The 13213-nt window shown below is 38.6% G+C and overlaps 1 protein-coding gene across 1 annotated transcript in view; it reads right to left on the bottom strand.

The window, feature by feature from the left end:
• Window positions 1-12845, bottom strand: part of LOC113676754 (organic cation transporter protein) — a 28854-nt gene extending 16009 nt beyond the window's left edge. The window contains exons 1-6 of the mRNA XM_089190443.1: window positions 12685-12845; window positions 10974-11250; window positions 9490-9636; window positions 8570-8850; window positions 7699-7935; window positions 7234-7371 (exon numbers count right to left, since the gene is read on the bottom strand). Of these exons, the coding sequence (XP_089046569.1) occupies window positions 7234-7371; window positions 7699-7935; window positions 8570-8850; window positions 9490-9636; window positions 10974-11250; window positions 12685-12812 (1208 nt within the window). The 5' untranslated portion in view covers window positions 12813-12845. The remainder of the gene's footprint in view (window positions 1-7233; window positions 7372-7698; window positions 7936-8569; window positions 8851-9489; window positions 9637-10973; window positions 11251-12684) is intronic.
• Between the last annotated feature and the right edge of the window lie 368 nt (window positions 12846-13213).

A 13213-nucleotide genomic window follows, 5' to 3' on the forward strand; every position in this document is an offset into this window, starting at 1 on the left:
GTAGCGTAACAAACAATCTAAAAGCACTCGAAGAAAACAGTGCGCAAGGCACTAACGTACCAAACAATCAAACAGAACTCACAGAAAACAGTGCGCAAGATACTAACAAAACAAACAATCTGACGGAACTCAAAGAAAACATTGCGCAAGGCACTAACGTAGCGAACAATCAACCAGAACTCACAGAAAAAAGTGCGCAAGAGATTAACGCAAAAAACAATCAAACAGAACTCAAAGAAAACAATGCGCAAACCAGTAACGTAGGAAACAGTCTCACAGAACTTGCAGAAAACAGTGTGCAAGGCACTAACATACCAAACAATGAAACAACTCCCAGAAAAAAGTGCGCAACACCCTAACGTAACAAACAATCAAACAGAACTCAAAGAAAACAGTAGCAAAGGCGGTAACGTAGCAAACAATCAAACAGAATTCACAGAAAACAATGCGCGACGCACTAACGTACCAAACAATCAAACACAACTCACCGAAAACAGTGCGCAAGGCACTAACGTAGAAAACAATCAAAAAGAACTTAAGGAACACAGTGCGCAAGGCACTAACGTACAAAACAATCTAACAGAACTAAAAAAAACAGTGCGCAAGGCACTAACGTAACAAAAAATCTAAGACAACTCAAGGAAAACCGTGCACAAGGCACTAACGTAACAAACAATCAAACAGAACTCACAGAAAACAGCGCGCAAGACAGTAGCGTAACAATCAGTCGAAAGGAACTCGAAGAAAACAGTGCGCAAGGTACTAACGTACCAAACAATCAAACAGAGCTCACATAAAACAGTGCGCAAGATACACACAAAACAAACAATCTAACAGAACTCAAAGAAAACATTGCGCAAGGCACTAACGTAGCGAACAATCAACCAGAACTCACAGAAAAAAGTGCGCAAGAGGTTAACGCAAAAAACAATCAAACAGAACTCAAAGAAAACAATGCGCAAACCAGTAACGTAGGAAACAATCTCACAAAACTCGCAAAAAACAGTGGGCAAGGAACTAACGTACCAAATAGTCAAACAGAACTCACAAAAAATAGCGCGCAAGGCACTAACGTAGCAAACAATGAAACAGAACTCACAGAAAGCAGTGCACAACGCACTAACGTACCAAACAATCTCAGAAAACTCAAAGAAAAGAGTGCACAAAGCACTAACGTAACAAACAATCAAACAGAACTCACAGAAAACAGTGCGCAAGACAGTAGCGTAGCAAACAATCTAAAGGAACTCGAAGAAAACAGTGCGCAAGGTACTAACGTAGCGAACAATCAACCAGAACTCACAGAAAAAAGCGCACAAGAGATTAACGCAAAAAACAATCAAACAGAACTCAAAGAAAACAATGCACAAACCAGTAACGTAGGAAACAGTCTCGTATAACTCGCATAAAACAGTGCGCAAGGAACTAACGTACCAAATAGTCAAACAGAACTCACAGAAAATAGCGCGCAAGGCACTAACGTATCAAACAATGAAACAGAACTCACAGAAAGCAGTGCGCAACGCACTAACGTACGAAACAGTCTAACAGAACTCAAAGAAAAAGAGTGCGCAAAGCACTAAGGTAACAAACAATCTAAGACAACTCATGGAAAACAGTGCACAAGACACTAACGTAGCGAACAATCAAGCAGAACTCACAGAAAACAGTGCGCAAGACAGTAGCGTAACAAACAATCTAAAACAACTCGAAAAAAAATTGCGCAAGGCACTAACGTAACGAACAATCAACTAGAACTCACAGAAAAAAGTGCGCGAGAGATTAACGCAAAAAACAATCAAACAAAACTCAAAGAAAACAATGCGCAAACCAGTAACGTAGGAAACAGTCTCATATAACTCGCAGAAAACAGTGTGCAACGCACTAGCGTACCAAACAATGAAACAGAACTCACAGAAAACAGTGGGCAAGATACACACAAAACAAACAATCTAACAGAACTCAAAGAAAACATTGCGCAAGGCACTAACGTAGCGAACAATCAACCAGAACTCACAGAAAAAAGTGCGCGAGAGATTAACGCAAAAAAACAATCAAACAAAACTCAAATAAAACAATGCACAAACCAGTAACGTAGGAAACAGTCTCACAGAACTCGCAGAAAAAAGTGCGCAAGGAGCTAACGTACCAAATAGTCAAACAGAACTCACAGAAAATACCGCGCAAGGCACTAACGTAGCAAACAATGAAACAGAACTCACAGAAAGCAATGCGCAACGCACTAACGTACCAAACAGTCTAACAGAACTCAAAGAAAAGAGTGCCCAAAGCACTTACGTAACAAACAATCTAATACAACTCAAGGAAAACAGTGCACATGACACTAACGTAGCGAACAATCAAGCAAATCTCACAGAAAACAGTGCGCAAGACAGTGGCGTAACAAACAATCTAAAAGAACTCGAAAACATTGCGCAAGGCACTAATGTACCAATCAAACAGAACTCATAGAAAACAGTGCGCAAGATACTAACAAAACAAGCAATCTAACACAACTCAAAGAAAACATTGTGCAAGGCACTAACGTACCAAAAGATCTAACAGAACTAAAAAAAACAGTGCGCAAGGCACTAACGTAACAAAAAATCTAAGACAACTAAAGGAAAACCGTGCACAAGGCACTAACGTAACAAACAATCAAACAGAACTCACAGAAAACAGTGCGCAAGACAGTAGCGTAACAAACAGTCAAAAAGAACTCGAAGAAAACAGTGCGCAAGGCACTAACGTACCAAACAATCAAACAGAACTCACAGAAAACAGTGCGCAAGATACTAACAAAACAAACAATCTGACGGAACTCAAAGAAAACATTGCGCAAGGCACTAACGTAGCGAACAATCAACCAGAACTCACAGAAAAAAGTGCGCAAGAGATTAACGCAAAAAACAATCAAACAGAACTCAAAGAAAACAATGCGCAAACCAGTAACGTAGGAAACAGTCTCACAGAACTTGCAGAAAACAGTGTGCAAGGCACTAACATACCAAACAATGAAACAACTCCCAGAAAAAAGTGCGCAACGCCCTAACGTAACAAACAATCAAACAGAACTCAAAGAAAGCAGTGCGCAACGCACTAACGTACCAAACAATCTAACAGAACTCAAAGAAAAGAGTGCGCAAAGCACTAACGTAACAAACAATCTAAGACAACTCAAGGAAAACAGTGCACAAGACACTAACGTAGCGAACAATCAAGCAGAACTCACAGAAAACAGTGCACAAGACAGTAGCGTAACAAACAATCTAAAAGAACTCGAAGAAAACAGTGTGCAAGGCACTAACGTACCAATCAAACAGAACTCACAGAAAACAGTGCGCAAGATATTAACAAAACAAGCAATCTAATAGAACTCAAAGAAAACATTGCGCAAGGCACTAACGTAGCGAACAATCAACCAGAACTCACAGAAAAAAGTGCGCAAGAGATTAACGCAAAAAACAATCAAACAGAACTCAAAGAAAACAATGCACAAACCAGTACGTAGGAAACAGTCTCACAGAACTCGCAGAAAACAGTGCGCAAGGAACTAACGTACCAAATAGTCAAACAGAACTCACAGAAAATAGCGCGTAAGGCACTAACGTAGCAAACAATGAAACAGAACTCACAGAAAGCAGTGCGCAACGCACTAACGTACCAAACAATCTAACAGAACTCAAAGAAAAGAGTGCACAAAGCACTAACGTAACAAACAATCTAAGATAACTCAAGGAAAACAGTGCACAAGACACTAACGTAGCAAACAATCAAACAGAACTCACAGAAAACAGTGCGCAAGACAGTAGCGTAACAAACAATCTAAAAGAACTCAGAGAAAACTTTGCGCAAGGCACTAACGTAGCGAATAATCAACTACAACTCACAGAAAACAGTGCGCAAGGCAAACGTAACAAACAATCTAACAGAACTCAAAGAAAACAGTGCACTAGGCGGTAACGTAGGAAACAATCAAACAGAACTCACAGAAAACAGTGCGCAAGGAACTAATGTGCCAAAAAGTCACACAGAACTCACAGAAAACAGCGCACAAGGCACTAACATAGCAACCAATCAAACAGAACTCACAGAAAGCAGTGCGCAACCCAGTAACGTACCAAATAATCTAATAGAACTCACAGAAAAAAGTGCGCAAGAGATTAACGCAAAAAACAATCAAACAGAACTCAAAGAAAACAATGCGCAAACCAGTATCGTAGGAAACAGTCCCACAAAACTCGCAGAAAACAGTGCGCAAGGAACTAACGTACCAAATAGTCAAACAGAACTCACAGAAAATAGCGCGCAAGGCACTAACGTAGCAAACAATGAAACAGAACTCACAGAAAGCAGTGCGCAACGCACTAACGTACCAAACAGTCTAACAGAACTCAAAGAAAAGAGTGCACAAAGCACTAACGTAACAAACAATCTAAGACAACTCAAGGAAAACAGTGCACAAGACACTAACGTAGCAAGATACTAACAAAACAAACAATCTAACAGAACTCAGAGAAAACTTTGCGCAAGGCACTAACGTAGCGAATAATCCACTATAACTCACAGAATCAAACAGAACTCACAGAAAGCAGTGTGCAACCCAGTAACGTACCAAATAATCTAACAGAACTCAAAGAAAAAGTGCGCAAGGCACTAACGTAACAAACAATCTAAGACAACTCAAGGAAAACAGTGCGCAAGACACTAACCTAGTGAACAATCAAACAGAACTCACAGAAAACAGTTCGCAAGGCACTAGCGTAACAATCTAAAGGAACTCAAAGAGAACAGTGCGCAAGGCACTAAGGTACCAAACAATCAAACATAACTCACTGAAAAAAGTGCAAGATACTAACATAACAAACAATCTAACAGAACTCAAAGAAAACAGTGCGCAAGGCTCTAACATAGCGAACAATCAACCAAAACTCACAAAAAGCAGTGCAAAACGCACTAGTGTACCAAACAATGTAACAGAACTCAAGGAAAACAATGCGCAAGGCACTAACGTAGCAAACAATCAAACAGAACTCACAAAAGACAGCGCGGAAGGCACTAACGTAGCAAACAATCAAAAAGAACTCACAGCAAACAGTGCGCAAGGCACTAACGTACAAAATAATTAAACAGAACTCAAAGAAAACAGTGCGTAAGGCACTAACGTAACAAACAATCTAACAGAACTCAAGGAAAACAGTGCGCAAGGCACTTACGTGACAAACAAACACCACTCACAGAAAACAGTGCGCAGGGCAGTAATGTAATAAACGATCAAACAGAAGCCAAAAAACACGCACAAAACAATTAAACAGAACTAAAAAAAAACTGTGCGTAAGGCACTAACGAAACAAACAATCCAACACAACTCAAAAAAACAGTGCGCAAGGCACTAACGTAAGAAACAATCTAACAGAACTCAGAGAAAACAGAGCGAAAGGCACTAACGTAACAAACAATCTAACAGCACTCACAGAAAAGAGTGCGCAAGGCAGTAATGTAACAAACAATCAAACAGAAGTCAAAGACAGTGCGCAACGCACTAACGTAGCAAACATTTTTACAAAACTCAAAAAGACTGTGCGCAAGGCACTAACGTAACAAACAGTTTAAGAGAACTCAAAGAAAACAGTTCGCAAGGCACCCACGCAACAAAAAATCTAACACAACGCAAAGAAAACAGTGCACGAGGCATTACCGTGACAAACAATCAAACAGAACTTAAAGAAAACAGTGCGCAAGGCACTGACGTAACAAACAGTCAAACAGAACTCACACAAAACAGTGCACAAGACACTGACGCACCAAACAATTTAACAGAACTCAAAGAAAACAGTGCGCAAGGCACTGACATAACAAACAATCAAACAGAACTCAAAGAAAACACTTCGCAAGGCATTGACATAACAAACAACCTGTCAGAACTAAAAAAAAACAGTGCAGAAGGTACTAACTTAACAAATAATCAAACAGAACTCAAAGAAAACACTTCGCAAGACATTGACATAACAAACAATCTAACAGAACTCAAAGAACACAGTGCGCAAGACACTAACGTAACAAACAATGCATCAGAAGTCACAGAAAACAGTGCGCAAGGCTTTAACGTAACAAACAACCCAACAGAACTCACAGAAAACAGTGCGCAAGGCACCAACGTAACAAATAATCTAACAGAACTCAAAGAAAACAGTGCGCGAGACACTAACGTAACAATATAACAGAACTCACAGAAAACAGTGCGCTAGACACTTACGTGACAAAAAATCAAACAGGACAAAGAAAAGAGTGCGTGCGACACTAACGTAACGAACAATCAAACAGAACTCGAAGAAAACAGTGCGCGAGACACTAACGTAACAAACAATCAAACAGAACTAAAAAGAACAGTGCGCGAGACACTAACGTTACAAACAATGAAACAGAACTCAAAGAAACAGTGTAAGAGACACTAACGCAACAAATAATCAAACAAAACACAGAGGAAACAGTGCGCGAGGCACAGATGTAACAAACAATCAAACAGAACTCAAACAAAACAGTAAAAGAGACACTAACGCGACAAACAATCAAACAGAACAAAAAAGAAAACAATGCACGAGACATTAACTTAGCGAACAGTTGAACAGAACACAGAGAAAACCGTGCTCGAGGCACTAACGTAACAAACAATCAAACAGAAGACAGACAAAACAGTGCGCGAAACACTAATGTAACAAACAATCAAACAGAACACAGAGAAAACGGTGCCTGAGACACTAACGTAACAATCAAACAGAACACAGAGAAAACAGTGCGCGAGACAACGTCAGAAACAATCAAACAGAACACAAAGAAAACAGTGGGCGAGTCACTAATGTGACAAACAAAGAGAACAGAGAAAACAGTGCGAGAGACACTAACGTAACAAATAAACAGAACACAGAAAACAGTGCGCGAGACATTAACGTAACAGTCAGACAAGAAAGAAAACAGTGCGTGAGACACTTTCGTAGTAAACAACATAACAGAACAGAGGAAATATAAAGACACTAACGTAACAAACAATTAAATACTAGAGTGCGCGATTCATTAACATTCACTAACATCGCGGAGTATACCCCATGTGCGAAGAGCACGAAAACTTCTCTATTTGAGTTAGAAATGTTTTTTCTCTCTGTTTCAAGTTATGAAAATAAAAAGTGCTACACATTTAAACGATTAATAACCTCATTATACTGGAACTAGACTTACTTCTGTACTGTTACCCAACACAGGAATATTCCAGGTGTATCAATGACAACATATATTATAATCATGTTAAGATAAGGACTTCCAGGCAAGTCTGACACGTAGAACAGGAAACCATAATAGATTAAGTTCACTACCAACCTGAGAAGAACCAATATATAATAAAGAGAGTTAGAACTTTTTGTCTGTTTAACTTATACTCCGTACCGATTGGAGGGTCTGGGATGAGCAATTCAAACAATTGGAGAAGGTCAATCAGAAAACAATCAGTTGATTTGGTATTTATTACTGTGGAGTGCAAGATTACTTGAAACAGAGTACCGCCTCTTCCTAGAAGGATGTAAGGAAGGAAAAGGCTTAGCTATTTATTGATTGCGCGAAAGCTTCCCAAAGCGCATAATCAAAAAGCTATCTGTAATTAATTCTTTATTTAATTCTCTCCCTTTATGGTAAGCAACTACAACTCACCAGCAAAACCAGAGAATCAGAGTTCTCTTACGCATGCGTGGTGTCCGGAACAGGTCCAGGGGTGAATGTCGTATTTTTCTTGTGCGCGCGAGAATTTCCCCCCGGCTGCATTTTGCCAGTGCTCTGTTTAAGTAATCTAACATTATAGAATTTTTCTTTGCAAACTTCCTCACAATTTTGCCAGCTTCATCTACACGACCTCGGACAAGGAGCCATCTACCAGACTCTGGGATTATTCTGCAATAATAACATATTGAGAGCTTAATTTTCACCTTGGCTACGAGGTATGATGTTCATAAAAAGAGTGAATGAGCATTTTCACTGGTTCGCTCGCAGATGATTAGCAAATGTGACAACCTCCGAGCTACAACTGTACCTCTATTACCAAGCCTAAAATTCACCGTCTGTCTTGGTCGATTGACTCAAACGAGGCTTTCAAGCGGGAAGCATGTCATCTTTGAATCTGGTTATGGCCTAACTCACCGCAGAGTCTCTGTAGCTCAGTGGTAGAGCGTAAGAGGTTTGAGGTTTGATGCCTCAGCAGCTCATAACAAAAATACAAAAAAAGCATCTTTCTTTGCACATGTATTTTCAAGTTTTATGTTTGTTTGTTCTTTTAGTGGAAAAAATCAGCCGGACAATCAATAGCGATTCGCATTAGGATTCGTGTTATCTGTCAAATTTGAGGAGGGAGCCAGCCATCCAATAGAAAGAGTTTTCAACTGAGTGTCGAAAGTAATTGAATATGCTTCTATACGCTCTGCAATTTGTCCAGCACCTTGGCACATTTTTTTTGCATAAATGGTTTTTGTGATAGCTTTGCTTTAAGTTTTACAACACTCCATAGAAACCGCGCTATTCGAACACTTACAACCACAAAAGCAGGAAAAGAGCTGGAGGACAGCTGGAAACGAGGAGCAGTGTACGCCAGTCTCTAATGTAATAAGCCATGACAGCAATAGCGCCAGAACCAGCGGCCCAAAAGAAACCACAACACTTTGAAGCCATAGTGCGGTAGGTTGGTCCCACAAGCTCCAGGACGTACACATAATGAGCTACGAAAAAACCCGTCAGACAGGCTGCTGTACAAAATCGAAGGACAGCGAAGAGGACTAAGGATTTAGCAAAGCTTGCACCCAGGCTGAAGAGCGTCTGAAGTAAAATAAACATGTAGCATGGGAAGTTGTTCATAGTCACAATTACTTAATATTGTGAAGAGAAGTAAAGGTATGACTATTGAAAAGTAATAATCAGAATCTGAAACTGTTAGCTAAAACAATGCAAAGTATTTTCCTACATTTATAAAAGATTGATTAATGGCAGTCTCAAGAAATTAGTCATAAAGAATGAAAATATCTTGCTCAGTTATTTATAACTGGATCCAATCTTTGGGTGAAAAGGCCAGAAACAAAAACAATGGACATTGTGTTTTCCTTTTGTCACAAGATTGATTGTTATTGTTGATTCTATACTCATAAACCTCACTCTCTCTAGTCCTTTACTTTACCTCCTATTTTCATAGGGTCATGATCAAGACTCATCTCCATGCTCTCACTATAAATAGTCATGATAGAGGGTAACCTAATCCATGCATTCAATTTGTCAACAAGGCACCGAGCAAATGAGACAGCATAGCACAACAAAGTTAGTAATAGAAAAGGGAAAGTAACATAACTCTCCTCCTTATTCATTTGTCATGTAATCCATTGACTCACTAACTGCAGGGAACAAATCATAGAGAAGGCAAATATGAACTAAAATCTATTGGTAAAATTACAATCAAAAGCATACCATTAGCACAGAACACAGCAGCATACAAGACCGTCTTCCAAAATTATCAGAGACTGCTCCAAAGATGAAAGATCCAAGCAACATTCCTGCACCAAATACTGCCTGTACATTGGCACCAATGAAAGCTCTATCGCAAATAAGGTTGTACTAAATATGGAAATGAGAAAGAAAATATAAGGTTAACATCAAAATGGTGATTTTAGTTCATGCATATATGTACTGTGTTAGTCAAGCTTTTAACAAAATTTTTAAATGCGATTAGTTTAACAACACCCAAATTTGAGCACTAATAGGACAGTGTGCATGTCTTGATTGCCATTGGACACTTTAAAAGCCATGACTTTGTCACTGAACATGGATCTATCATTTGTACAGGCTTTTAAATGAACTACAGGATTTGTTTTCCCACAAAAAGAAAGAAACTGTCATGTTTTATCAATAAATAACTTTCACCAGTGGGCACTTTTACCTCAAATTTTGACATTGTGTAAGCATTCTTCCTTACTTAAAGGGGAAAAAAGGTATTTATATTTCATAAACCAGTGAAATAGATTATAGACATTTAGTGTCCAATTTGGGACAAAATCAGACACTAGTGTCTAAAAAAATGGACACTTTGGCCCAAAATCAGAGACTAGCATTGAAAAACTGAATGCACCAGAGTTTAAAATCTGACACTAGTGTATGATTTTTGGACACATGTGTCCAAGATCAGACTCTAGAGTAAGAAAATAAAAATCCCTAACTTCTGCTGACAGTGCTTATTAAAGAGAGGTTGGATTAGCCAAGCAAATAACTGAAACATTCAAGTAATTCAAATGAAACCAAGGTAAAAAATTCCAGCTGGTAAGTGGATCTGATTGTTAATTCTCCTCTCCAGCTGCTCCACACTCTCTTGTAAATTAGTTGCGAGAATTTGGTGTTAGATGAAGATAAATACTTCTTCCTGATAAGTTTGAGTATTCGCATTACCCATTTGCTGGATAATGTATGGATATAATAGGGAGAAGTTACATGTCAATCACTTCTGGGTATTATAGGGTTAAATAAGGCTCAAACTTGGACCCTCCCTGTTATATGTAGTTATATGTCAATAGTCTTAACCACTTGCCATGCAAAGCCTGGAAGCATGAGTTTTGGAAGGAAATCCCTGTCTGGTAGGGTAACCTGAACTGCAAAACCCTTAACCCCTCAACTCCTAAGATCTGATCATTAATTCTCCCCTCTAGCTGTCCCACATTTCTTTGTAAATGAGTAAACAGAATTTGGTCTTAGATGAAGAAAACTGTTATCTGATAAGTTTGAGTATTCTTATTACCTGTTTGGTGGATAATGTATGGGTATTATAGGGAAAAGTTACATGTTGACTTCTAGGAGTTAAATGGTAAAAACAAAATGGTAGCCTTAACATTCGGAGTCAGTGTTGTACCCTAGATCTTCTCAACTGTAGCTAAATACAAAGATAATTAATAAAAGAAACACACCTCAGTAACTGTGCTGTTATAGGCATAAGGTCCTATAAATGCATAATTTGTACAGTTTTTGCAACATTTGTTTACTTCACACTCCACGTCTGGTGTCGCACATTGAAACTTTGGTGTCCCAGTAATAAATGGCACCCCAGCTGTGTGAAGTCCACTGGGGATGAGGACAAAAACACATGAAAGGATATAAATGGCTCTTTGCCAGGGCCCAAATTCACCAATATGCTTCAAGATGTCATCAAACTGCACAGAGTCATTTTCAGTCTGTTGCACCTCACTAGGATTAATAAAAAAAGTGTTCATTTTTCATATAACCAATAAACACACAGTTCTACAAACCCTTGATCCTAGGCAACATAGCACAGCAAATTCAAAGTTGGCAAATGATCACATAAGGAAAAAAAGTCAGTGTTGCCCACTCTGAACACGAGTAAATGTCAAGAGTTTTAACTTTTTACACCCTAACATTACAATTTGAGTATCTCAGTAAAGATAATAGGACAAAAGTTAATTACATGATTTGAATTAATACCCTGTAGATTCCTCTGAATTTTGAAACATAAACAATTATTCCACAAGTGCATATTGGATATGAGATGATAGATGGCCGAGTAGGCTGGAATCATCTCATATCCAACAAGCGTAAGTGGAATGACTGTTTTATTAAAAATGCCCAAACCTATAAATAAATCTTCCCAAATTTATTTTGTAACAACAAAGGGAATGTTTCAATATACAAAAACACCTCCAGTTTAACTCCTCATCATATGCACACATAGTGTACTGGTTCATGAAGGGTGAGACAATGAAAATTCTTGAATTGCATTACCCAATGATCCAGTTTTACATAATTTGCATTATTTTGCCACAACAGTTTCTTCCACCACATAATCTTACACAATCTCTTTTTTCACCGCAAAACAGAAAGTCTGAATACATATGTAAAACTAAGTGAGAGACCATATATTATTTGTTTAACTGACAGGAACATCAACATCACCGAGAAATCAAGTTTATTTTTCAAAGCAAAAGTGTTTTATTCAAAGAGTTGGTAAGATAGATTAGAGTTCATAGAGCTCTATCAATTTAATTACCTTTTATTGGCAAAAAAAGCCTTGATTATTTTAAGTCAGTGGCAAAAGCTAGCACATTGAAGCATTTGATCCAGTATTCATCTTTCGAAGACTCATCGTTTACTAGGATCACCACAGCAAATAGCGTGATAATTGTTAAGCAAAATTGCGTGACATAGCGAAATGTACATCAACAGATATCATTCAACTTCCTCGTTATGCCGTGTTATGACCAATCTCACGAGATTGATCAACCAGGAAATAACTTGCTGGTGCGCACGGTATATTAATGAGAATTCTTCATGTGCATATATCTCTAATAAAGATTGACCTTTGTAGCGTAGCGGCATACTTCGCTGCTAAACAAAGTTACGTCACATATATAGTTTCGGTCGCCTCAAATTCAATTTCCACATCAAAAGCATAAAGCACTCCTTCGTAATTGGCCCTTAAATGATTATATCTTAGCTGAGTCAGGGAAGAACTAAAATTTATCGGCGATGTATTTGAACGAAGGAGCATCCGATGAGTAATCTTCCGTATCGTACCAAACATCGTAATGGAATCCCTCAAAGATTGCCAGCGAATGAGGTTTCAGTTATGCAATCACTCACGACTTGAGGCATTTAAATTAGTACCTGCTAACACTGGTATTGCCATTCCTACATACAAGTCCTTCTTGGCTTCCCATTTCGTCTTCAGAATTTGGGATTTCCCTCAGTTCCAGCTCTTCCACTTCATTGTCGGCTGCTAAAATTGAAGCCATTCATGAAATGTAAATTTTATTCAGCGGTATTCACCATGGCTACGATACCAGTACGTGGTATAGGGAAGCTAATTTTGTGTACAGACATTACAACTATGAACAACCTTAGAACAATGAACAACCTGGTAGGACCTTCCAGACAAAAAAAAATCTAACACTTTCAATTTCCACGAACGGACACTTTTTTCTCCCCATTTTAAGATCTGATGCCGGTTGTGAATAAGTCAAATTCTTGGGACATCAATGTTTTTCTCCAGGATGATTTAAAGATACTTTACCTGTTCAAAATATTGTGTTTGACACATCCTTTTCAATTAGTTTTCATGAGCCAGGGTTAAAACGGTACTTGACCTTTCCGCCAGCAAGACCAGTTAGACAAACAGGTAATGTACGAGGAACAC

Source organism: Pocillopora damicornis, chromosome 12 (assembly GCF_964200805.1).
Source record: "Pocillopora damicornis chromosome 12, jaPocDami1.2, whole genome shotgun sequence".
In the NCBI taxonomy this organism is placed as follows: Eukaryota; Metazoa; Cnidaria; class Anthozoa; order Scleractinia; family Pocilloporidae; genus Pocillopora; species Pocillopora damicornis.